Source organism: Zootoca vivipara, chromosome 13, assembly GCF_965207765.1.
Source record: "Zootoca vivipara chromosome 13, rZooViv2.hap1.1, whole genome shotgun sequence".
Classification (NCBI taxonomy): Eukaryota; Metazoa; Chordata; class Lepidosauria; order Squamata; family Lacertidae; genus Zootoca; species Zootoca vivipara.
The window spans coordinates 44,685,460-44,712,169 of record NC_142596.1 but is presented as its reverse complement, the minus strand read 5'-3'; the positions used below and the strand labels follow the sequence as shown (position 1 = coordinate 44,712,169).

The 26,710-nt window shown below is 46.8% G+C and overlaps 1 protein-coding gene across 12 annotated transcripts in view; it reads right to left on the bottom strand.

The window, feature by feature from the left end:
• Window positions 1-5,204: 5,204 nt before the first annotated feature.
• Window positions 5,205-26,710, bottom strand: part of KPNA7 (karyopherin subunit alpha 7) — a 43,895-nt gene continuing 22,389 nt past the window's right edge. For 7 of the 12 annotated variants that reach the window (XM_088656749.1, XM_088656752.1, XM_088656753.1 and 4 more), the window contains 10 exons: window positions 23,198-23,315; window positions 22,660-22,785; window positions 20,792-20,877; window positions 15,344-15,612; window positions 13,692-13,774; window positions 11,984-12,247; window positions 10,756-10,989; window positions 8,234-8,416; window positions 7,180-7,329; window positions 5,205-5,710 (listed from right to left, as the gene is read on the bottom strand). In XM_088656749.1, coding sequence (XP_088512875.1) covers window positions 5,594-5,710; window positions 7,180-7,329; window positions 8,234-8,416; window positions 10,756-10,989; window positions 11,984-12,247; window positions 13,692-13,774; window positions 15,344-15,612; window positions 20,792-20,877; window positions 22,660-22,785; window positions 23,198-23,315 — 1,630 coding nt within the window. In that variant the 3' untranslated portion in view covers window positions 5,205-5,593. The remainder of the gene's footprint in view (window positions 5,711-7,179; window positions 7,330-8,233; window positions 8,417-10,755; window positions 10,990-11,983; window positions 12,248-13,691; window positions 13,775-15,343; window positions 15,613-20,791; window positions 20,878-22,659; window positions 22,786-23,197; window positions 23,316-26,710) is intronic. The other 5 variants (XM_060282812.2, XM_088656756.1, XM_088656751.1 and 2 more) reach the window with 3 other exon arrangements.

Genomic DNA, 26,710 nt, shown 5'->3' with positions numbered 1-26,710 from the left:
GGTTGCGGCGCTCATCTCGCATTATTGGCCGAAGGAGCCGGCATACAGCTTCCAGGTGATGTGGCCAGCAAGACTAAGCCGCTTCTGGCGAACCAGAACAGCACACGGAAACGCCGTTTACCTTCCCGCTGTAGCGGTACCTATTTATCTGCTTGCACTTTGACACGCTTTCGAACTGCTAGGCTGGCAGGAGCTGGGACTGAGCAACGGGAGCTCACCCCCTCGCAGGGATTCGAACCACCGACCTTCTGAATGGCAAGCCCTAGGCTCTGTTGTTTAACCCACAGCGCCATCCGCATTCACTTGGTATTAGAATGCTTTAAATGCATGATGTGGCTGCGACCCTAAAGTGGCCAGGGCCGGCTCTAAGGCAAGGCTGGGTGGCGCAATGCGCCAGGGTGCCGGGCTGCCAGGGGGGCACTGTGCTGCTGTGCCTGCGGCAGCCACGCTGCACACTGTGCCCACCAGACAGCCGCGCTGCGAAACGGGACGGGGGGCGCCAGAGGGATCGTCACACCATGGCGCCAGGGCGCCAGATACGCTTAAGACATCCATGAAAGTGGTTAAATGATTTCACGATGCAGTCTTGCAAGAGGACTAGGAGAGGAGTCTTTGCAAGCTCTTCTTTGCACAGGAGGTGAGAATTCAGGTTTCCGTGCGTCGACCACAATTGCAAGACCAGAGTTTCCTCAAACTTCCCATTTCACAAAGGAGAGGCATTACATATCATCTGGTCTGGGAAGAAGCTCGCTTGCCACACTCAGCTGGTTATCCCCACTGGCTCCCTTCCCCCTACTTGGCTATTATCCATGGGCTGGATTGCAAACCCAGGACCAGGAATATGGTCAGGATGACAAGGGATGAGTCAGCCTGCCAATCTCTGTTTCTCATTTTTCCAATTGTAAATTCAGTTCTGCAAATTTCCCTACCACTTTTTTTAAAAAAAGTGCTCTTGAACATTTGCCAGCATTTTAGAGTGGATTTATCCTAATATACACATCTTTGGTATGCAATTTTGTCTAAGAGGCATGGTTTTTTAAAGCATAACCCTAATGTAATGCAATTTTGTTTGTAACATTCACTAATATATGCATTTACATGCACATTTTCCTCTAAAGCACACATTTGGGCACACATCTTTTGGCTGGAGAATTGCATCACAATTCTTTGGGTGAGTCCAAATTTCGAAGGATAGTTGCATTTCGGTTCATATATTTTGCCACCACCAGTAGGGCACACCTTGGCGTACAACCCCTCAAGTGCTTGTGAATGGTTTTTTGAGGTGGTTGTGGGCAAAGCCCAAAGAAGCCAACAAGAATGTGAGTACTTAAGGCTCCCAACCCTTATAGTTATAATTTGCGGGTAGCCATATGATCTTATTTTGATTTCAATCCAATTTTAAGCTGTATTTCAGTCGATTGCTGGATTTTATGTCTTGGAACGATGCCTTATGAGGAATGGCTTAGGGAGCTGGGTATGTTTAGCCTGGAGAAGAGAAGCTTAAGGGGTGATATGATAGCCATGTTCAAATATATAAAAGGATGTCATACAGAGGAGGTAGAAAGGTCGTTTTCTGCTGCTCCAGAGAAGCGGACACGGAGCAATGGATTCAAACTACGAGAAAGAAGATTCCACCTAAACATTAGGAAGAACTTCCTGACAGTAAGAGCTGTTCGGCAGTGGAATTTGCTACCAAGGAGTGTGGTGGAGTCTCCTTCTTTGGAGGTCTTTAAGCAGAATGCTTTGATGGTGTTTCCTGCTTGGCAGGGGGTTGGACTGGATGGCCCTTGTGGTCTCTTCCAACTCTATGATTCTAAGGTATTATATATTTTGATGTTAGCTGCCCTGAGCCCGGTTCTGGCCAGGGAGGGTGGGATATAAATAAAATTATTATTATTACTATCTTGTTCTCAGAGACATCAGCCAGATTCCCATTATGGGAAGCCTACAAACAAGACATGATCGGAGCACTGGTCTTCCCCAGAAAACAGCCACAAATATTTCTTGCAGGCTTGGGCCAAGTCCAGTTTGCCAAAGATTTTTGACCCAGCCAGGGTGGCGAGGACATGGCTGACCACTGGCACTGGGTATGCATGGGCCGTGAGAGCCTTGTTTATGGTGCATTTGTAGTCTGCACAGATGCGGACCGAACCGTTAGGCTTGACGGGTGTGACAATTGGAGTTTCCCAGGGGGCGTTGGGCACCGGCTCCAGCACTCCTTGCTCCACGAGCCGGTCCAATTCCTCGTCTATGCGGGGTTTCAGGGCGAACGGGACCCGGCGGGCCTTGTGCCTGATGGGTCGTACAGCGGGGTCTAGCTGTAGGGCAATGGGGGGTCCTGTATATCGTCCCAATGCCCCATCGAAAACCCCTGGAAACTCTTTGCATATGGCGTCCACGTCCACTTGTACGCTAGTGCGGTTCACCCCGGTAACGGCTAGCCCCAGAGGTCCAAACCATGCCAGTCCCAGTAAGCTAACGTAGGGGCCCTTAACTACCAGCAAGTCCAATTGTTGCTTTCGCCCTCGATATTGCACCCTGAAGGTCCCCACCCCCATTGTAGGGACCTTACGTTTCTGGAAGTCCTGGAGGGTGAATGGGGCCGGCCTTAGTTTGGGACCCCCATTAGGGCACAGTTCCCTTAATGTTCGGGCCGAGATTATGGATAGAGTTGAACCCGTGTCCAGCTCCATGCGGCATGGGGCTCCCTCTATCTGTACCTCTATATAAATTTTCTCTGTGCTGGGATGGGGCAACTGGAATACCTGGTAGTCCGTGATCTCCGTCGAGTTGCCTTGGTGCATGGTGCCGTGTGACCTGGGGCTCCTGGGTCGGTCATCTGATGCTTGTCGACGGGTGAGTCGAGCCCGACACACCCGGGCGATGTGTCCCAATTTTCTGCACTGCCTGCACTCTGCGTTGCGGAAACGACAGGTCCTCCTCTCGTGGTTCTCCCCGCAGCTTGCACAGTTCCCTCCTTCTCGTCGAGGCTGCTGTGGTGTGTGTGCTGCTTGAGTGCGCCGCTGTACTCGGTGTACTTCCTCCCTGTCAGATTCGGATTCGTCGGTGAGGTCTTCGTGGTAGACCCTCGGTTGGGATGGCGGGGCCGGTCGTGCCTCTTGCGTTGACCTCTCGGCGGCTTCGGTTGCCAGGGCTTCCTCCAGAGCAATCTGGAACGTGAGGTCTTTTTTGGCGTAGAGGCGTCGTTGCAACATCTCGTCCCTCAGGCCACCGACGAGGCGGTCACGAAGCATGTTCTCCAACTCTGAGAAGTTGCATAACCGGGCGGCTTGGCGGAGGGAGGTCACAAACCCAGTTATGGTTTCCCCCGGGGCTTGCCGCTTTGCGTAGAAGGCATTTCGGCAAGCTACCACCGAGGGCTGTGGTGAAAAGTGCTCCTTCAGCCGTTCCATTATTGTTTTGTAAGAGACGGTAGCGACATCTCTAGGTGCAAGGAGAGCCCGGGCGATTTCAAACGTCTCCTCTCCACAGACGCTGAAGAATGTCGCCCTCTTCATGGCATCGTTGGTGACTTCTTTCGCTTGCAGGAGGAAGTTGAAACGGGCGGCGTACCCTTCCCAGTCTCCTGATGCTGGTTTGAATGGCAAGAAGCTGCTGTCGGTTGCCATTCTGGGTTCCTTGGGTCCTGGAGCTGAAGCCTGGATGCACGGTGCGATGCAGCGGTGCAGCAGGTGGCGGTGCTGCGGTGCAGTGCGTGGTGGCGGTCAGCTCAGCAGGATCCCATCCTCGTCGCCAGTGAAATATACTCGGAGTCGAGAGTGAATTTCATGCTCTTTATTCAGCTCATATTCATCAAGGAGAAGAAGAGAAGACGAATGGCTCTTTTCCCAAAACCATCTGCTTATATACATTATTTACACAATGGGCCTTGCGTGATTGGCTACTTCAGGGCTACACCTGTGGGCCAATTATATTGTGGATTGACTTCTGCCTGCAGCCTGATTGGCTGCTCCTACAGGCCAATCAGGTAGCAGATTCACTTCTGCCAGCCGCCTGATTGGCTGCTCCAGCAGGCCAATCAGGTTGCGGATTCACTTCCACCTGGAGTTGGATTGGGTAGCTCCCGCTGATTCTGAATCCTATTGTTCTAGGATTCAGCTCAGTACATAACACCACTGGTAAGATGGCCACAGGTAGCTTCAGTTGCATCCTGAGGCCTGGGAAACACCCTCAAAGAGCAGCCTGTCCCGTGATGTTGTAAAGCGAAACTCAGGTATTCCCCGCAGGGTCTGGTTTGTTGCTAATCATAGTAAACACCGGGGTGAGCTGGGAATCTATTTCTGCAAGCCGATGCTCCTTTGAGCTTGCCTCTTTTTAAAGCTACAAATTTCTTTCAGTGGGTCGGCTAACCGGTTCACTGAAGTTACTATTAAAATAAGGTTGCGAAATTTTGGGCATAAATTTCGCCCCCCTTTTTTTTTTTTTGTAAAATAAAGCAGCTAACAAATTATTATTGTTATTAATAGAATTCTGATATGCAAAGATTTGGCAGACAGCCCTGTTAGAAACACATTCACATAAAGGTAGCCAGAAGACAAAGCAATCATGGTAACTTTTTTTTTTGCGGGGGTGGGGTGGGCAATTTGGTATGTTCCTATTTCTTCTATGAATAAACCACAACATAATTTCTCGGTTCCCTCAGAATATCAGGTTACAATGATAATGTGATTAACTTCAGCACCTCTGTGTTGTGTTCTCATTGTCCATTGTTTTTCCTCCTTTTTCTGTATACTGAATATTGTGAAAACATATTGGGCGTGTGAAACAAACATTCGACAGAAGCCTGCTACTTCTTGTTTTGGGATTCTTACTACAGCAGTGATGAGAATTGTTGAACAAGTGACACATCTTTCACAAGTGGTTTGGCCACTTGTCCCTTGTGTAAGTCGGTGTTTTGCAGGAAACAAACAAGCTTTGAGGAAGCGGTTGAGAGATGGGATGTGGAGATCTGTTTTCTGCTTGTTGCACAGGGGCAACCTGGAGAATGTCAGTATTTTGCAGGAGACGCTCAAGTGCAGACCAGAAATTTAGTTTTGCACAATTAAAGTGAACTAGAGAGTTCTGCTGACCTGGTACAACAATTCTGGTTTTGTTTTGACATTATTATTATTATTTTTGCAATTAAGAATGTAGCAGGCAATTCTAAGACCACTCTCCCTGGAAGAGGTAGCTTGAGATGCAGATTTGTACAAATGCAGGATTTATTTTTACATTATTCATTCATTACAAAAGCAATATTTATGAATTTTTACATTATTCATTCATTACAAAAGCAATATTTATGAATTTTTACATCATTCATTCATTACAAAAGCAATATTTATAACCCCTTGCCCTGGTAGTGCTTTTAAATAGCTGAGTTAAATGTGGTGCCTTTCACCGAGTCAAGAAAGTGTGTTGTGTGCTGGGTCTCCCAGTCAGAATTTAAAGCAGTCTTGCATATCAGTCAAGAAAGGTGAAGGTGCTGTTCCTTCTCCTGTTTCTGAAACCGAGTTTTCACCCTGCTGAAGATGAAGAGATGGAGGTGGAGGAGAAAGAGAAGCGGGGACAATCATTGAACAGCATGGCCTCTTCAAACCTGCAATAGATTCTGCAACTGCCAAGCCCCCCCCCCATTCCAAGAATCCCAGTTTGTTATGTTACCCAATAACTCTCCAGCAGTCCTCACAGAAATACACTGCCCAGGAATCTGGGGGAAAGAGAGAACTATTCTGTAGTTTGCAGGAATGCTGTCTTACGCTGCCTCAGATAGTCAAAACTCTGATCCATCTACTTTAGTTCTGTCAAAACTGGCCGGCAGCATTCATCCAAGATTGCAGGCAAGGAACCTTTCCTAGTCCTACCTGGAGATGCCATTTGGGATTGAAACCGGAAAAACCTTCTGCAGGCCAAGCAGATGCTCTCCTGTTGCCCTGCACCCCCTTCCCCTGACGTCACCCAACTGTAGAAATCTTAGCCAATGAATTGTGCCGGTTGTCACTGGCTGGCTGTCTCTAGGGCACACATTTAAACAATTGTTTTGAAGCAAGAGGTGGACTTTGGTTTGCGATATCTGTATTTTGTCAGGGCAGGATGGTGAGGAGGCCAACGCCTTCTCTCGTGGGTGGGAACTATTCTTCAAACTTAGAAACGTCAGCTTCAAGGGGGCTCCTTGAAATGCTGCTGTCCTGTTAACTGGGGAACTTTTAAATAGAGCCTACGGGAAAATGTTTGCCTGTTTGCGTTTGGAACGAAAAGAAGTTCTGTGACCGAGTTCTGCTATGGAGCTGCAAGGCTGTTTCGTGCTAAGTTCTTGGTGACAGGCTCTAACAATACGGTAGGAGGGAGAGAAAATGTCACCGTTGCATTATGAAAAGCAAGGCTCACTTTTTTCTCTGCACTACCCCAGCCAAATTGGCATGTAAACTCAAGGCTTTATGGTGTTAGCCGCCCTGAGCTCAGGTCATAGCTGCCAAGTCTCTTGTTTTCCCCGGGAAACCCCCGTTTTTCCAGCTGTCCCCAGCCGAAAAAACAATTTTTTTGTTTTCCCCCGGTTTATTCTGGCGCGGCAGCCATTTTGGAACTGGGCAGAACATGCTCAGAAGCGACTTTTGATGCTGCTCTGCCCAGTTCCAAAATGGCTGCAGTGCGACTTCTGGTGCGGCAGCCATTTTGGAACTGGGCACAGCAGCATCAAAAGTCACTTCTGAGCATGCTCCGCCCAGTTCCAAAATGACCGCCGCACTACTTCCGGTATGCTACTTCTGGTCCGGTCCCTTATTTTTCAGAGAGGAACTTGGCAGGTATGGCTCAGGTCCGGCTGGGGAGGGCGGGGTACAAATAAAAATGTGTTATTAATTATTATTATCATTGCATTTTATTGGGGGAAAGCAGCATAAAAATGCCTACTGCCCAATTGTTCCTAATTCACTCTATTATGACATGCCTAGGAGGGAGGGGAGTACTGTACAATTATGGAATTCTGATATCTATAGTTTTTGGTAATTTCTCCCTTTCCTTTTGTGTAATGTTGTTTTTGGGCTTTGCTATGTTTCCATTAAGTAAATAAAATCTTTAGGGCGGAGGTAGGAATTACCCATTTGCATGCCCTTAACTCTCTCTGCTCAGATGCTGGACCTTCCAAAATGTTCAGGGAGACCAATGCTAGCAGCTACTTACATTGTCGGGAAAATATTTCTCTATAAGGCCCAGGGCAGCTTGGTAGACAAAGGTGTTCTCGTGAGTCTGGAGGGCTTCGATCTTCTCCAGGCCCCCAAGCTCTTCCACCAAAAGGCACAGCCTCTGTGTTGCACCCAGCTTCTCAGCAGCCTAATATTGGGATACAGTGCAGGGTCCATCTAGTTCAGTATTGTCTACACCGATTGGCAGCAGACCTCCTATTTTTCCAGGTGGAAAGCCCAACCAGGAGATGCGAGGGGATGAACTTGGATGCAAGGCAGATTCTCTACTACTGAGCTGCCTGCAACCCTGCCCCAAAGAGGAAAAACTGTGCTCTTCCTGCAACAGCGTCGATTCCAGGTTAGAATGCTGCTCAGTTGTCCTGGACAGGTTGGATTCGGAGGAACAGTGGGAGGAACCAACTGGTGAACCCTCAAAGGAAGAAGGCTCAGAGCCAGAGGAGGGGTGGTGTGACAATGAGGAGTGGTCAGAGGGAGAAGAGGGAGAAGCCTGGGAAGAGGAGGTGTTGGAAGCCGAAGAGGTAACAGGGCTTGGTGAGCAGGGAGAGTCTGTGGCAGGGAGCAGTCCGGAATCAGAGGCAGAAGCAGAAGAGGAGGGAGGTCGAGAGAAAGAGTTGAGTCAGGTTGGGGAAGAGTCATGGGTGACTTTCCCTCCTGCTACAACAAGCTCCCCTCCCCACCCCCCGGTCTCCTAGATCCTGAAGAGGTAGGACGACAGCTGAGCAAAGACAGGCAAGATGAAGAAGCAACAGATTGCTCGAGGGAAAACAAGAGAAGGAAATTCAGAGAGATGTGGGAACGTGGAGACCTCTGCCTCACTGGGGCAAGATTCCCTTACTGGGAAGAGTTGCTGTGCTCACTAGTTGCTATGCTCAAAACCTGAGCTGTTTTGTTTCTTTGAACAAAGAGTTAACTTCACGGACACCTGGTGAGTTATTGCTGACCTGCTCCAGATGTCCGTCGGTCTCTCTCTCCCCCCCCCCCCCAATATCAGTTTTCCCAAGAAGCCTACCAGAGAAAACATGCACACTTACCAGGAAGAAACTGGAGATGCTGTCCAAGACAACGAGGATAATTTTGGCATCTTTGAGAGCCAGCAAGTTCAGCAGAGGTTTAAGGACCCCCGCCTGGACCATTTCCTCCACCTGCTGCACCGTCCCTCCAGTGGTGAAGTTGGCAACCGCCCACACAGCCTCCCTTTGGGCCCTGATGTCTCCCTGTTGAAGGTGGGGAAGGATGGGCAGGGAAGTGAATACAAGACGGCTGCAGATCAGCCGGTTCTAGTAATTTAACAGTGAACAGCGCTCAGCATGCAACAGCTGACAGTGGGACTCTCACCTATCCCACCCCAATGAAAGCAGAAACCACTTACTATAAATAAGGCATGACTTGATTTATACGAAACTTGCATTTATTTTTTATTTAGCAAGACTTATATACTGTGTAGGGACCCAGGTGGCGCTGTGGGTTAAACCACTGAGCCTAGGGCTTGCTGATCAGAAGGTCAGCGGTTCGAATCCCTGTGACGGGGTGAGCTCCTGTTGCTCGGCCCCAGCTCCTGCCAACCTAGCAGTTCGAAAGCACCTCAAAGTGCAAGTAGATAAATAGGGACCGCTACAGCGGGAAGGTAAACGGCGTTTCCGTGTGCTGCTCTGGTTCACCAGAAGCGGCTTTGTCATGCTGACCACATGACCTGAAAGCTATACGCCGGCTCCCTCGGCCAATAATGCTAGATGAGCGCGCAACCCCAGAGTCGGTCACGACTGAACCTAATGGTCAGGGGTCCCTTTACCTTTACCTTATATACTGCCTAATCAGATTTGGAAACCTTTGGCCCTCTAGATCAGTGCTTCCCAAACTTGGGTCTCCAGCTGTTTTTTTGGACTACAATTCCCATCATCCCTGACCTGTTAATAAAATAATAATAATAATAATAATAATAATAATAATAATAATAATAATTTGTTATTTGTACCCCGCCCATCCGGCTGGGTTTCCCCAGCCAATCTGGGCGGCTTCCCTCTGCTAGCTAGGGATGATGGGAGTTGTAGTCCAAAAAAACAGTTGGGGAGACCCAAGTTTCTGAAACGGTGCTCTAGATGTTGAACTTTCTGACACCAAGAGGTGTTCGACAATGGAACTATCTCCTTCGGGAGGTTGTGGACTCTCCTTCCTTGGAGGTTTTTAAGCAGAGGTTGGATGCCCATCTGTCATGGATGCTTTTGTTGAGACTCCTGCATTGCAGGAGGTTGAAGCAGATGACCCTCGGGGTCCCTTCCAAATCTACAACTCCATGATTCTATGAACTTCTTTCCATTTGTAGTTCAGCAACACCTGGAAGGCCAAAAGTTTCCCCACATCTGCACTAAGCAATTTACATAAAATGTGTAACATTCATAAAAATTCAAATAAAGTCAACATAATTTATTACATTTGCTTGTTAAAGTATCAAAACACAAAGAGTCGACTGTTGTTGTTTTTAATATTTGTACATAATTAAACAACATGCCTGGATAGCCTTGCCTAATCAGAGAAGCTTTAAGCAGAGCAGGCAGATGTCACCTGTCTAATATTTAAAAACTTGCATGGGTTTGGCAGTCATGTCATGGGTTGGGGCTAAGAGTCGCGTAGAAGCACCCTCCAGTTCCAGAGATTTCCACACTCCCCTGCCCATCTATGACACCATAAGGACATAAGAAACATTCCTCTTTCAATTAAGGTGGAGAGGAATGCAGTTTTTCAGGAGGGGCAACCCTTTTCTGTGTGCACTTGGTGTTATGTTATGTATTCAGTGGTCCGTGTTTGCCTGAGCTTAAGTCTGGGCTCAGGATTCTGAGCTCCTGTGTTCTGATTCGATACATGCTGTCCAATCACAGAACGTTTCAGGATTTGGGCCTCTGCCATTGGTCCTTGAACGCGGAGTTGTGATTCGCAGCTTGGAAGTTTAGACAGCCAATCACGGTGGGAGTGGAAGTGGCCCAGGCTTTCAGGAATGTATACAGTGGTACCTCGGGTTACAAACTTAATCCGTTCCGGAGGTCCGTTCTTAACCCGAAACTGTTCTTAACCTGAGGCACGCTTTCGCTAATGGGGCCTCCTGCTTCCGCCATGCCACCGGCGCGCGATTTCCGTTCTCATCCTGGGGCAAAGTTCGCAACCCGAGGTACTACTTCTGGGTTAGCGGAGTTTGTAAGCTGAGGTGTTTGTAACCCGAAGCGATTGTAACCCGAGGTACCACAGTATAAGCCAGGCATCCCCAAACTTTGGCCCTCCAGATGTTTTGGACTACAATTCCCATCATCCCTGACCACTGGTCCTCTTAGCTAGGGATCATGGGAGTTGTAGGCCAAAACATCTGGAGGGCCGTAGTTTGGGGAAGCCTGGTATAAGCAGTTGTCTTGCCTGTTTCCCAGGTATGTAGCTCAATAAAGGTTCTTGCTGTTATCGCTGTGTTTTGCCTCTTGTCTTAACTACACACCCTTCCACCAACATTTAGCAATTACCAGCAGCATTCCCCAGCCTGAGCAAGGGAACCCAGGAAAATGCAAAACGTTACCTTCTCCAGCAGCTCCACCAGGGGAGGCAGGAGGCCGCAAGTGATGAGCTGCTGTATCTGGCTGCTGGGCCCTGCTGCAATGTTGCTCAAAGCCCAGGCTGCCTCCTTCTGTATGGATGGCTTAGGGTGGTGCAGGAGGTGTGGCAAGACAGACAGCGCACCGGCGTCGATGGCCATCTGCGTCTGCTCGTCTGTGCCGGTGACTATGTTGCCCAGAGTGCGGAGAGCTGGAGTCTTTAAAAAACAAAATCCAGAAAATATATAGACTAAGCAGGGGTGCTGAAGACGCCACCGGTATTCTGAGTGTAACTTGTAAATACAGGGATGGGTGGATTTGGGCATGCATGCATAGCTGCCAAGTCTCCCGTATTCCCCGGGAAACCCCCGTTTTTCCTGCTGTTCCCAGCCGAAAAAACGGATTTTTTTGTTTTCCCCTGGTTTATTCTGGCGTGGCGGCCATTTTGGAACTGGGTGGAGCATGCCCAGAAACGACTTTTGATGCTGCTTTGCCCAGTTCCAAAATGGCGGCAGCGCTACTTCCGGTCTGCTACTTCCACTCCAGTCCCTTATTTCGCAGGCCGGAACTTGGCAGCTATGCATGCATGTTCCTATCAGGCTCTCACTTTTCCAATCTTTTAAATCTGATTCTCCACACGCGTTTGTGAATTCTTTTTCAGAGATCCCTCCTTAAAAAAAATCCTCCCACATCTTAGTGCTAATTTCTCCCGATTGACATGCTTTTGCAGGCCATTTTCCCCAATTTAATACATTTTGTGTGTTACGCATACAAAACATTGCAGCGTTTCTCAAACTTGTGTCGCCAGCTGTTGTTGGACTACAACTCCCATCATCCCTGACCACTGGTCCTGCTAGCTAGGGATGATGGGAATTGTAGCCCAGCAACAGCTGGTTACCCAAGCTTGAGAAACGCTGCAATGCATTATTGTCAGAAATATTTACATCTTAATACCCCAATATTTGCATTATTGTACTCGTTATTTGGCCGGAGACCTGCATTGTAAAATTCAGAGAAGTGCAGGTTTCGAAGCAAGGCTGTGTTTCTTTTCCCGTGTTGTTGGGATGTGAACTGAACTGAATTTCTGGCCCATCCCCCCCCCCCCGGCGTGCTCTGGTCCATGGGGTCACGAAGAGTCGGACACGACTAAACGACTAAACAAACAAACCATCCAGGGGTCCTTTACCTCACCTTTTTTCCACCTTTACTTACCAGGATTGGCAGGTCTGCGTAGGCCAGGAGCTGCACCAGCCGCGGAAGCACCCCAACCTCCACCACCACATGGATGCGATCATTCGAGCCGTCTGTCAGGTAAGAGAAAGCCCAGCTGGCGTCTGCAAGGATGGCCTCGTCGTCATACTGCAGAAGGTTCATGAGCATGGGGAGCATCTGCTGCACAGCTGCCAGGGGAGGATACGGGTTTTTGCCTCTGCAGAGGTTGGACAGCGTCCAGGTGATGTTGCGCAGGAACCCAACCTGGAAAACCAGAATCATGTCCATTGGCTGAAACCAGAGTGGGGAAACAGAACTTCCAAAGACTCTAGGGCAGGGATGTCCAACAGGTCGATCGGGATCTACTGCCCCAGGAGGCTTTGGTAGATTGAGGTCAATAGCTGGGTCTCTTTCCTTAGCGTTGGTAAAATACCTTAGTGCCCCCTCGCCCCGCCCTCCAATGTTCCACGATTCGCAGGACGGAAGACGGAGTTTTGTGATCTGTTGGTGAGTGGCTGTTCCCCTTTTCCCCTTGAGCTTAAGCTTGAATTATCAAAAATCAGGGCTTTCTTCCTCCCTATAAAAGCTCAACAACCTCTAAAAAAGTGGCTTTCCTCCTCCTTAAAAAAAGCTCAAAAACTTTTGGGGGCTTCTCTTTCTAAAAAAAAAAAAGCTCAACAACTTTGACCTGAATCCACTGCCAGCTTTTAATTCTGTGAGTAGATCACAGTCTCTAGGGCAGGCATCCCCAAATTACGGCCCTCCATATGTTTTGGCCTACAACTCCCATGATCCCTAGCTAACAGGACCAGTGGTCGTGGAAGATGGGAATTGTAGCTCAAAACATCTGGAGGGCCAAAGTTTGGGGATGCCTGCTCTAGGGAGTTCGCCATCTAGGGCAATGGATAAGCTACGTTTACTGAGATCCATCTCTTCCAGAGAACAGCCAGCCCCTGAATTTTGGAGTAAGGGTGGGGAAATTATTACATTCACAGATTGCCTTCCACATGTACGTCCCAAGGCAATTTACAGACATACCGTACTTTTCCGTGTATAAGATGAGGGTTTTTTAAAATATAAAATAATTATGATAAAAATTGAGAGTCGTCTTATACACGGATAGTGCATAGTAGGGACGTGGTATTGGTTTCTACCATGAGCCGGAGATTGTCAGCAGCTATTGGGTGTGTTATTGGTGGCTGCGGCCAAGGCTGGTGTTGATTTGCTGTCACTGCGGCAATTAGGCGGGCGATTGGCATCTTCTGCTGGTGAGGGGGCAGACGATTGGTTGATTTCAATCAGGTCTCTCCCACTAATTCAAGCCCATCCTCTTCTATTCATCAGATGCATAGGTCAAAGGATTAACTAATTATATCAAGGGATTAACTCAGGGGTCAGCAAACTTTTCCAGCAGGGAGCCGGTCCACTGTCCCTCAGACCTTTTGGGGGGTCGGACTATTTTTTTCGGGGTGGTGGTGAACAAATTTCTATGCCCCACAAATAACCCAGAGATGCATTTTAAATAAAAGGGCACATTCTACTCATGCAAAAACACGCTGATTCCCAGACCATCCGCGGGCCAGATTGAGAAGGCGATTGGGCTGGATTCAGCCCCTGGGCCTTAGTTTGCCTACCCATGGATTAACCGGTCTTCTTGGCTCCAGAGAGCCATAGCTATCTATCTAACCAAGCAGAAGTAGAAACATACCGGAGTGCAAGGTGTCACCAAGGACAGGAGGGGAGGGATTGCATTGAAGTTGATCAGCACATCTCTGTACAGGGGGCCGTCACCTACATAGGATAAAGCATCGGGAATGGTAGTTACTTTCCGGGTGTGTGTGAAAATAGCGAAACACGGTCATCTCTCCCTGAACCATCCATGGCGGCTGCTTTCCATTGGCACTGATGGGGCAGAGAGGATGACCAACAGCAGGTGGCGCCAGAGTCAATGCAGCTTTTCCGTGGTGGCTTCCCGCTTGTTGAATGTTCTCCCCAGAGAGACTCGCCTGGCACCTTCACTACAAACCTTTAGGGTGAAAACGTTTCTCTATAACCAGGCCTTTGGTGGATTGACATTCTATTGCGCATATATTCGTCTCAAGGCAAATCTTTAAAAATGCTGTATAAATACTGACAACTGGGAAACACTGGCCTGCGAGCGCTCCAGTTGGAGAACAGCCTTTAACAAAGGTGTCATGGGCTTTGAAGAAACTCGATCTCAGGACGCAAGGGAGAAACGTGCTAAGAGGAAGGCACGCTTGGCAAATCCACAGCGTGATCAACTCCCGTCTGGAAACCAATGTCCCCACTGTGGAAGGAGGTGTGGATCCAGAATTGGCCTCCACAGTCACTTACGGACTCATTGTTAAAACCATGTTTATGGAAGACAATCTTACTCGGCTATGAGTGATCACCAAAGAATATATATAATTTTCTAAATGACATTTCAAAATATTCATTTATACAACTTTAAACCAGTGACTTCCCTTCTTCTCTTTAGGTGGTTCATTTTGCATACCACACACCCCTGCATGTTTTACATGAACTATACCATTCAGCAATCCATTATTACATGGGGGACGCGGGTGGCGCTGTGGTCAAAACCACTGAGCCTCCTGGGCTTGCCAATCGGAAGGTCGGCGGTTCAAATCCCCATGACGGAAACACCGGCTCCCTCAGCCTCAAAGCGAGATAAGCGCCGCAACCCCATAGTCGCCTTTGACTGAATTTAACCGTCCAGGGGTCCTTTACCTTTACCACCTCATTACATCCATCAAAACTTATTTGTACTGTTGAATTTATCATATTGCTACCAGCATTTTTAAATGAACACAATTCCCCCCCCCCCAATATGGGGCGTTCTATGGCCTTTTAAATGAGTTTGTGGAAGGGGCATTATTGGTTTGTTTTTATTGTGTTATTTATTTTGTGTTCTCATTTTGTATTTTGATGTTGTGAACCACCACCCTGCAACCTGCGGTATACAAATCGAATAAATAACAATAATCACAACCCTCCCCTAGTTCACTTCATTGTGCAACTGGGAAAGCCGCAAGGTTTTCTGCTGCCCGGGCAGGATGGACCAACAAGTCTCCATGTGAAGTTAAGTGTGGATCCTAGAATCTTCTGGGCACCCTGCGTTGTGAACCAGTTATATGAGGGTCACAAGAGAACTGGGTTCCAGCATGGGCAAACACCCCATGAACTGGGATTGCCTGCCTTTATGACTGAACTAGCCTGACATGTTGATGGTCTACCACTTGTTGGCTCCACCGAATGTAGATGGATTTGGCTCTCACTGACCAAGACCCAGCAGTTCATTGGCTGCCATCTTGGAAATCCAAAAGCACCACCACTTACCTGCTATGTTCCCCAAGGCCCACACAGCCTGCTCACAGATATGCATCTTTGGAGAAGACAAGATGACTATCAAGCCTTGCACGGCATTGGCCTCCACTACTGCTCTGGTCTGGTCAGATGTCCCAGAAGCGATGTTAGTGAGCGCCCAAGCAGCCTCTAGTTGCAAGCTTGGAGCGTCGTGATGATACAAAAAGTCCACGAGTTTAGGAATGACCCCAGCTTCAACAACTTGGTCAATGGGAGGGTTCTTATGTTGAGAGAGTAGTTTCCTGTGGACGGGGAGATGGATGAGAGCCTTAATCAACTATTGAGCACAGGTCGGCTGACTTCAGCCTTGCAGGACACACTTAAACAAACAAACTGAAGTCCCAATATCCGGCAACCAGAACCGTGAGCAAAATAATAGCTGGCTGAAGAGAGTGCCTCTGTAAGGCCAACACAAGCTCAGCCCAGTAATTTGTAATCAGCACCAAAAGGAAGTCCACCAACATGCGCCCAAGTGAGAGACTTTTGGGAAAAGATTTATGATGAACTGAAAAAGCTGTTGAAAAACACCTTTGCCAAGAAACCAGAAGCCTTCTTACTTGGGATAACGGAGGGTGAAATACCTAGGAAGGATGTTACCTTTTTTTTGTGTATGCCACAACAGTTGCAAGAATTCTACTTGCAAAGAATTAGAAGAATGAAGAAGTACCAACAGTGGATGAATGGCAGAAGAAGCTGATAGAATTTATGGAACTGTCTGAGTTGACCGGAAGACTCCGGTATCGGAGTGAAGTAGCAGTGGAAGAAGACTGGAAGAAATTTAAAATTTATTTAAAGAATAAGCGTATAATAGATTAGAACCAGTGGAAGTGAGGGAGATAAAGAAGAGGTTGTAGATAATACAATGATGTGAAATAAGTTTTGTTAGAAGTTAAGGATAATTTAATTAAGAAGTAAGATATAGATAGAGTGTAAAAGGATAAGATGTAAAAGATAGAGAAATAAGGTATTACTAAAGTAATAAGTAGAGATTATATAAGATTTAGAGTTTACTACAGATGATATGTAAAGAAGCGCAGAAGGAGGTGGAATGAGGAAGTCAATAGATGAGAAATAAGGGTTATAAGCTAGAATTTTTGTTTTTGTATTTTTGTATGCTTTTTGTATTGTGTATTTTTTATGTTTTGTATTTTCTTTTTGGGTTTTGTATTTTTGTATGTTTTGTTGTTTGAGAAAATATTTAATAAATATATTTTAAAAAACAAAAAACAAAACAAAAGGAAGTCCACCAATCCTTCCACACTAAATTCCAGTTCTGGTTTTTGCAGCAATTTAATTTGGGGAGGGGGAGACAGGAAAGCTTTTTCAGTTGTAGCTATTGGTAAACAACTCAGGGTCAGAAACCTTTGTTGTTCACCCAGAGAGCTACCAGGGAACTCCCAGTTAACTTCTACTGCTCCTGATTTTGCAATGCCGGTAGAACCACAACAGATTCAAAGGTCAGTAAATACAAAGCCTACATATACAGGATTTCAAGCTGTGGCCGCACGCTGTTGCAGAAACAATATATGTTGGCGGCTTCAAATGCAGTGAGGCAATTTCCTTTGATTCTATTGGTCCAGGCCCTACCTGCCAGAGCAGGATAAAACAAGCTTGCTCCATCTTCCATGTGACAACCCTTTAAATATAGTCTCCTCCTATCCAAGCTAAACACGCCCAACTATCTCAACTGCTCCTCCTAAGGCTTGGTTTCCAGACCCTTGATCATCTTGACCACCCTCCTCTGCAACTTGTCAACATCCTTCCCAAATTGTGGCTCCCACAACTGGACACAGGACTCCAGGTGTGGTTTGACCAAGGCAGTACTATGACTTATTTTGATCTGGATTCTATACTTCTGGTGATGCAGCCTAGAATAGTATTAACTTTTTTTTGCTGCAGCATCACACTGTTGACTCATGTTAAGCTTGTTTCATATGTACTATTGGCAAGTCAGGTCATAGCTGCCAAGTCTTCCATTTCCCCCAGGAAACCCCCGTTTTTAAAGCCATTTCCCACTGTCATCCCGAATGGTGAAATATCCCATAATTCCCCCGGATTTCTTCTGGTGCCGCTCTGCCCATGTCTGGGCACCAGAAATCAGGCAGCGCCAGCACTGGAAGTTGCTTCTACACATGTCTGGACATGAGTAGAAGCGACTTCCGGTGCCGCTCTGCCCATGTCTGGGCACCGGAAATTGGGCAGCGCCGGCACCGGAAGTTCCGGTGCTGGCGCTGCTGATCCCGTATTTTTCTAACCGGGACTTGGCAGCTATGAGTCAGGTGTCCCCCATCTTACATTTGTGCATTTGATTCTTCCTACCTAAGTGTAGAACCTGACATTTGTCTCTTTGAAAATTCATTTTGTTAGTTGGGGGCCCAGTTCTCCAATCTGCTAAAGTCGTCTCGAAGCCTTCCTTTGCAATTTCTCCTTCATTCCATTTCTCCCTTGTTACATCTCAGCTCTGCAGCCAAAGATGGAGAAGCTCTATACAGTCAGCAAAAACAAGACCTGGAGCTGACTGTAACTCAGATCATCAGCTTCTTATAGCAAAATTCCAGCTTAAACTGAAGAAAGTAGGAAAAACCACTGGGCCAGTAAGATACAATCTGAATCAAATCCCTTATGAATACACAGTGGAAGTGAGGAACAGGTTTAAGGATTTAGATTTGGTGGACAGAGTGCCTGAAGAACTATGGATGGAGGCTCGTAACATTATACAGGAGGCAGCAACGAAAACCATCCCAAGGAAAAGGAAATGCAAGAAAGCAAAATGGCTGTCCAACGAGGCCTTACAAATAGCGGAGGAGAGGAGGCAAGCAAAATGCAAGGGAGATAGGGAAAGATACAGGAAACTGAATGCAGATTTCCAAAAAACAGCAAGGAGAGACAAGAGGGTCTTCTTAAATGAGCAATGCAAAGAAATAGAGGAAAACAATAGAATGGGGAAAACCAGAGATCTGTTCAATAAAATTGGAGATATGAAAGGAACATTTCGTACAAAGATTACCATAATCAAGGACAAAAGTGGTAAGGACCTAACAGAAGCAGAAGACATCAAGAAGAGGTGGCAAGAATACACAGAGGAATTATACCAGAAAGATATGGAGGTCTCGTACACCCCAGGTAGTGTGGTTGCTGACCTTGAGCCAGACATCTTGGAGAGTGAAGTCAAATGGGCCTTAGAAAGCACTGCTAATAACAAGGCCAGTGGAAGTGATGATATTCCAGCTGAACTATTTAAAATTTTAAAAGATGATGCTGTTAAGGTGCTACACCCAATATGCCAGCAAGTTTGGAAAACTCAGCAATGGCCAGAGGATTGGAGAAGATCAGTCTACATCCCAATTCCAAAGAAGGGCAGTGCCAAAGAATGCTCCAACTACCGCACAATTGCGCTCATTTCACACGCTAACAAGGTTATGCTTAAAATTCTACAAGGCAGGCTTAGGCAGTATGTGGACCGAGAACTCCCAGAAGTGCAAGCTGGATTTCGAAAGGGCAGAGGAACCAGAGACCAAATAGCAAACATGCGCTGGATTATGGAGAAAGCTAGAGAGTTCCAGAAAAACGTCTACTTCTGCTTCATTGACTATGCAAAAGCCTTTGACTGTGTCGACCACAGCAAACTATGGCAAGTTCTTAAAGAAATGGGAGTGCCTGATCACCTCATCTGTCTCCTGAGAAATCTCTATGTGGGACAAGAAGCTACAGTTAGAACTGGATATGGAACAACGGATTGGTTCAAAATTGGGAAAGGAGTACGACAAGGTTGTATATTGTCTCCCTGCTTATTTAACTTATATGCAGAATTCATCATGCGAAAGGCTGGACTAGATGAATCCCAAGCAGGAATTAAGATTGCCGGAAGAAATATCAACAACCTCAGATATGCAGATGACACAACCTTGATGGCAGAAAGTGAGGAGGAATTAAAGAGCCTTTTAATGAGGGTGAAAGAGGAGAGCGCAAAATATGGTCTGAAGCTCAACATCAAAAAAACCAAGATCATGGCCACTGGTCCCATCACCTCCTGGCAAATAGAAGGGGAAGAAATGGAGGCAGTGAGAGATTTTACTTTCTTGGGCTCCTTGATCACTGCAGATGGTGACAGCAGTCACGAAATTAAAAGACGCCTGCTTCTTGGGAGAAAAGCAATGACAAACCTAGACAGCATCTTAAAAAGCAGAGACATCACCTTGCCGACAAAGGTCCGTATAGTTAAAGCTATGGTTTTCCCAGTAGTGATGTATGGAAGTGAGAGCTGGACCATAAAGAAGGCTGATCGCCGAAGAATTGATGCTTTTGAATTATGGTGCTGGAGGAGACTCTTGAGAGTCCCATGGACTGCTAGAAGATCAAACCTATCCATTCTTAAGGAAATCAGCCCTGAGTGCTCCCTGGAAGGACAGATCGTGAAGCTGAGGCTCCAATACTTTGGCCACCTCATGAGAAGAGAAGAATCCTTGGAAAAGACCCTGATGTTGGGAAAGATTGAGGGCACTAGGAGAAGGGGACGACAGAGGACAAGATGGTTGGACAGTGTTCTCGAAGCTACGAACATGAGTTTGACCAAACTACGGGAGGCAGTGGAAGACAGGAGTGCCTGGCGTGCTATGGTCCATGGGGTCACGAAGAGTCGGACACGACTAAACGACTAAACAACAACAACACATCTCAGCTCATCTGTAAGCTTCCTTTGGTTCTGCTGGGTAGCAGAACAGACTCCAGTACAAGAACGGGGCTCTGCAGCTGTGGCAAGGAAACCTTTGCCCTGCCTTGCCATCCAAGGTATTTCAAAAGGCTTAGCAATCCCGGCAGAGGCACTAGGGAGGAGCTTAAAACAGTGGCAGCTCACCTGTGGCCTTCCAGATGTTGATGGACCACAACTCCCATCATGCCTTGCTGGCTGGGAGGTGTAGTCCCAACAATAAAAGTGGTACCTCGGTTTATGAACACAATTGGTTCCGGAAGTCTGTTCATAAACTGAAGCGTTCATAAACTGAAGCAAACTTTCCCATTGAAAGTAATGGAAAGTGGATTAATCTGTTCCAGACGGTCCGCGGAGTACTTAAACTGAAGCGTTCATAAACGGAAGTGAACTTTCCCATTGAAAGTAATGGAAAGTGGATTAATCCGTTCCAGACGGGTCTGCGGAGTACTCAACCTGAAGCGTACTTAACCTGAAGCATGGGTGTAATTGGTTCCGGAAGTCTGTTCATAAACTGAAGCGTTCATAAACTGAAGCGAACTTTCCCATTGAAAGTAATGGAAAGTGAATTAATCCGTTCCAGATGGGTCCGCGGCGTTCATAAACCGAAAATTCATAAACCGAGGTGTTCATAAACCGAGGTTCCACTGTATTCCAAAGGGCACTGGAATGGGGAAGGCGGAACTAGAAGAATCACCTTTGCCTTCACATACCTGATGGACATGGTTGCCTTGAGATGAAGATGTTGATCGTCTGATTTCAGCGCCTCGACTATTTCCTCCAAAGGAATTTGAGCAGCCTGGGTTAGGGAAGAAGGGAATTATGAATCAGGCATGACAGAGACCACAAAATCAGCCTGCTGAATCAGGCCAATGGCCCATCCGGTCCAGCACCTTGTTCTCGCAGTGGCCAACCAGATGCGCAATGGAAACCCAGCAAGCAAGACATGGTCACTTGGGGCATAGCCATGGTAACTTGGGTTGCTTGGCATCTGTTGCAACTAGTTGTTGTGGATAATAACCTTCTCCAGGAATTTGCCCAATCCTCTTTTAAAGCCATCCAAGTGTCAAGAAGGGGGTCGCTTTCCCGAGTCCTCCCTCCACCCCCGAACTCGGCCCTCCTTTTGGGACTACAATTCCCATCATCCCTGACCACTGGTCCTGTTGGGTAGGGATGATGGGAGTTGTAGTCCCAAAACATCTGGAGGGCCGAGTTTGGGGATGCCTGCTCTATTAGCTTCTTCTCTGGCACCAGCTACAGAACAGCAAACAGCAAGTCTTAAACACGATGTGTTCTCTTGCCCGTTAACTCAGAGATTTATAGAGGCTGGGGGATGCTGGCAACCAGCCAGCCCCCTTAACATGCTTCCACTTTGGGGACTAATTGTTGCTCCCTGTCTGAGAGGCCCCAGCTAGCAATACTTGATCACAGGTCACTCCTTCACAACAGCGAGTTCCATAGTTCAGCCGTGAGCTGCATGAAGAAGTCCCATCTTTTCTCTGTTCTCAGTGTCCTCCAGCTTTTTCGGATGCTCACCAATTCTAATGTTGCGAGGGGGAGAAAAACCTCCTCCGTCAACTTTCTCCATGCCATGCATGGTTCCATAAACTTCCGTAGTGGTGCTTCCGACTTGCCTTCTAGGATCAGTCACAAATGCTACAAGCTTTTCTAGTAAGGGAACGGGCTCCACCCCCTTGATCATTTTGGTTGCTCTGGTCAGGAACAACTGGGTTGCATCCTGATCTAAAGTGGGTGGGTAAAATCAGGGTATAAATCAGGCATCCCCAAACTTCGGCCCTCCAGATGTTTTGGACTACAATTCCCATCTTCCCCGTCTACTGGTCCTGTTAGCTAGGGATCATGGGAGTTGTAGGCCAAAACATCTGGAGGGCCGCAGTTTGGGGATGCCTGGTATAAATAATAAAATTATTATTATTATTATTATTATTATTATTATTATTATTATTATTAAAGTTGGTTGCACCAGCAGCCCTATCACCATTCAAAACCAATTACCTATTTGGACCGAAGTTGGGGCCACACCTGGAAATTCTGAAGGCAGCTGCTATAGAGCAGGTAGGCTAACCAGTGGCCTTCCAGTCCAGATGTGTTGGACTACGACTCCCATCATCCTTGACCATGCTGGCTGGGGCTGATGGGTGTTTGAGTGGCAGCCCACAAGTTAGCCACTCCTCTCAGAGTATACATCTTCTCAGTTGAGAGGAGATATGATAGCCATCTTCAAATACCTCAAGGGCTGTCACATGGAAGATGGAGCAAGCTTGTTTTCTCTTGCTCTGGAGGGTAGGGCGGGAATCAATGGCTTCAAGTGACAAGAAACAAGATTCCAACTAAACATACAGAAAAACTTTCTGACAGTAAGAGCTGTTTGACAGTGGAACAGACTCCCTCGGGAGGTGGTGGGACTCTCCTTCCTTGGAGGTTTTGAAGCAGAGGTTGGATGGCCATCTGTCGTGGATGCTTTAGGTGAGATTCCTGCATTTCAGGGGGTTGGACTAGATGACCCTCGGGCTCCCTTCCAACTCTACAATTCCATGATTCTATGATTCTGTGTGCATACCTGATTCTTCTCTGATGTGAGGTCATCATCTGTGCTGACACTGATGTTCCTTCGCTTCAAGATCTGCAGGTCCTTCCTCGCCTTGCGAAGTTCAACTTCTACTTCCACTCTTTGCCTTCGCATTTCCTAGAAAGGGAGACAGTCAAGTATTACTTAAAAAACTCACAAAAATAAATGTTACAGTCTTGGGGTGGCTGTGATGACAGGGCCAAGTCTCAAGTGTAGGCATTGTATGGCCTTCATCTCAGCAGTCTATTCTAGAGAGGGGCCTCCAACTGTTTTGAGGGGGGGGGATTCAAGCCCCTGCCAGTAATTCTGGCACCAACTTGAACAACTTGAGCACTATGCTGCAACATTTTGTTGCAGTTCCTACGGTCTCAATTCTATTGAGACTCCCGGTCTGCACATTCCATGTCCAAAGCATAAGTTTGCATTTCTACTCTGTTCCCCTTACTGCACATGCCCTGCTGCTTCCTAACCCATCAGCTGGCTAGTTAGAGACTCGCTTCTCTGTCCTGGTAAGATTCCCCGTACTTACTAGAAGGCTTTTGCCTCTGTTTTTGAATTTCTCCATCCGCTTCTGTTGCTCCCTGGTGACTGGCATCTTGACAGCTGTCTTCAGGAGACACAAAATGGCCGACGGGGCTGCCTTGCACCTAAGGGACCAGAGTCAGATTTCGTTCTGGGTGCTTCCAGACCGCTGCTGGCAGAATTAAATCTGATTTTGTGCTAGCATCACACAGAAAGATGGTGGAAGTTTGGTGGAAGGCAGGGTGAGAGGCGGGGAACAAACAACCTACTGCAATGCGCTCTATGTGGGGTTACCTTTCAATGTGACCAACAAGCTACAACTTAACCAGAATGCATCAGCTAGACTGGGAGTGGCCACCAAGACCAAATAACACTGGTCTTGAAAGACCTACATTGGCTCCCAGTACATTTCCAAGCACAGTTCAAAGTGTTGGTGCTGACCTTTAAAGGAGCGTCTCCACCCCCATCGTTCAGCCTGGACACTGAGGTCCAGCGCCGAGGGCCTTCTGGCGGTTCCCTCACTGTGAAAAGTGAAGTTACAGGGACCAGGCAGAGGGCCTTCTCGGTGGTGGCACCTGCCCTTCGGAACGCCCCCCCCATCAGATGTGAAGGAAATAAATAACTATCTGACTTTTAGAAGACATCTGAAGGCAGCCCTGTTTAGGGAAGGTTTTAATGTTTGATGTTTTATTGTGTTTTTAATATTCTGTTGGGAGCTGCCCAGAGTGGCTGGAGAAACCTAGCCTGATGGGCGGAATATAAATATCATCATCACCATGATCATCATCCCAGGGGGGGTGAGAGCTGTCAGGTGAGAGCTGGAAGGGTCCACCACTTTCTGTGCATGACAAAGGAATTGTCCTTGAGAGAGGACTATTCATTTTCTTTCTTCCTTCCAGACTATTATACGTCTGGATTTTCCCAGACATCACCAGGATGTCAAAGGCGGAATTGGCGTCTGGGAAGAACTTCCAGAAGGTGGCACTTTGCCCTGGATCTTAAGCAAGTCTCCTTCTTTGGTGGTCTTTAAGCAGAGGCTTGACAGCCATCTGTCAGGAACGCTTTGATGGCGTTTCCTGCTTGGCAGGGGGTTGGACTGGATGGCCCTTGTGGTCTCTTCCCCAACTCTATGATTCTAAGTCCATCAAACAATTGCAGGTTTGGGGTTTGGTTTTGTTCTTTGCGTTTCTGTAAAAGAAAAGCTCAAGAACTTTGGGGTTTGTCTACAAAAAGCTCAACAAAACAACAACTTTCAGGGTGTCCTGGTTTTCATTTTTTGAAATATGGCAACCCTACTTTCCCTGTTTTTGCTTTTAATTTAGATTAGCTTCTTTTATCTTATTGTATTATAAAAAAAGCTTTCATAAAATCTTATGAAAAGGATTTTGTGCTATCTATTATTATTATTATTATTATTATTATCAACCATTATATTCCTTACCTGCCCTCCACGCCTTACAACAACTCAAAAATTTAATATTAGATTTCTTTGGAAAAGCTTGCCAAAAATGTCATTTGTTTCCAAACAGCCTTAGTGGCTCAACTCAGGTCCTGCAAAAGTTAGCTGGAGGACAGATCCCTCCTTCCCTGACCACTGGCCATTGCATTAGGGAGACATTGCATGCAAAAGTGTGTATACTGGGAGAAAACATCACTAAAATGGTCAGACTGGGCATAACTACAGGTGCTACATAATACCCGTTTGGCATTTGTAAGAACCTGGTCATTTAGTGTAAAGGGACCCCTGACCACTAGATCCAGTCGTGGCCGACTCGGGTTGCGGCGCTCATCTCGTGTTATTGGCCGAGGGAGCCGGCGTACAGCTTCCAGGTCATGTGGCCAGCATGACAAAGCACGGAGACGCCGTTTACCTTCCCACCGGAGCGGTACCTATTTATCTACTTGCACTTTGACATGCTTTCAAACTGCTAGGTTGGCAGGAGCTGGGACCAAACAACGGGAGCTCACCCCGTCGCGAACTCGCGGGGATTCGAACTGCCGACCTTCTGATCGGCAAGCCCTAGGCTCTGTGGTTTAACCCACAGCGCCACCCGCATCATTTAGTGTAGGAGCACCTAAACTTTGGAACTCCCTGCCTCTTGAGATCAAGAAGGTCCCTTTTTGGCACCTGCTAAAATAATTCCTGTTTAGACAAGCCTACTCAGATGCTTAGAATGTCAAGGAAATTTTATTATGTTTTAGCATTTTATCTTTCATATGTTTTAAAGAAGGATTGTAAGCTTTTCTTGAATTTACTGTTTTAGATTTTGTAAACCACTTTGAGGTTTTGTTTTTGTTTTTCCAATCAAGTGGTGAATACAATTTATGAAATAAATACCGTAATAAATAAAACGCTGATGAATTTTCAGCACCCTTTGTAAAAAATAGAATTTAAGATTGTAAAAAAGGAACCTTATAACAAAACAAAAAGCATGACCAGAAGAGAGAAGAATCCAGAAATCTAGAAAACTAAACGCCAAAAAAGAAGTCTATGCAATTCAACAGCTGAAAGAGTTAAATCTAGAAACTGGTCACCATCTACCCTGACAATGTCTCCACAACATGCAATGATCTGAATAAAAGAAAAATTCTGTTCAACATGAAAAATGTCCCTATAGTTCTTCAGTCATATGTTTGAAATGTCAGCATAAGATGTTCAAAACATTATTTGGATAGCTGAAATTCCAAATGCATTTTGGCTTAGGAGTTTTCTCCAGTGGCCTGTCTGATTATGCAACATCCTTTCTGCATGAGTTCAGCCTAAAACTACAAATAAATTTGCTTTAAAAGCGCAATAAAAAAGCCAAGTCACCCAATTTTCTCCAGTTGCATAAACTAAAAACGGTCTTCTGCCCCTCAAATCATTGCCTGTGCCAATGTCAAAAGCCTTTATCTCCACTTGGCTCAGGCTTACAAAAATTGGCTAACCTCTGTTAAAAACAATATATAACAGAAAACCATCTCTCTCTTTGTACACATACAGAAATACTTACTAATGTAAACTTCTGAGGCCTACTAGTCAGGAGTTCGTCCAATGAACTCCGGCAAAAGGACCTCCTATATATAACCAAACCTTATTCATTGCACACCTGGCGTAACCAAGTTAATCAGGTTCCTACTCCCATTTCTTAGACATTTCCATCCATTCTGTGAAGACTTACAGTGACAGCAATCACCACTCTCTCCCCCTGTATATATGAATACAGCATAATAACCACAACGGCAAGAAGGATGACACAATTCCTAGCAAGACTGCACCTTGCGCCAATTCTTACACACAGCAGACATCCGTTCTATGTTCCCATGGAGTCTGTTAGGTGCTTCTGTCTTTAATGACCCACTTGGTTTCAAATAGCCATCAGCGTTGGAGCTGAGAGGGGAGAAGGGCAGGCCAAAGTCAAGGGGGCACCGGGGAGACCACTTTGGGCCATTGCTCCATCCAGCCCAGATTTGTTCCACAATGGTTTTTAAAAAGTGTTTGAAACAGCCCTGTTTGAGAGGCCAGGTGGGGGGGAAACCC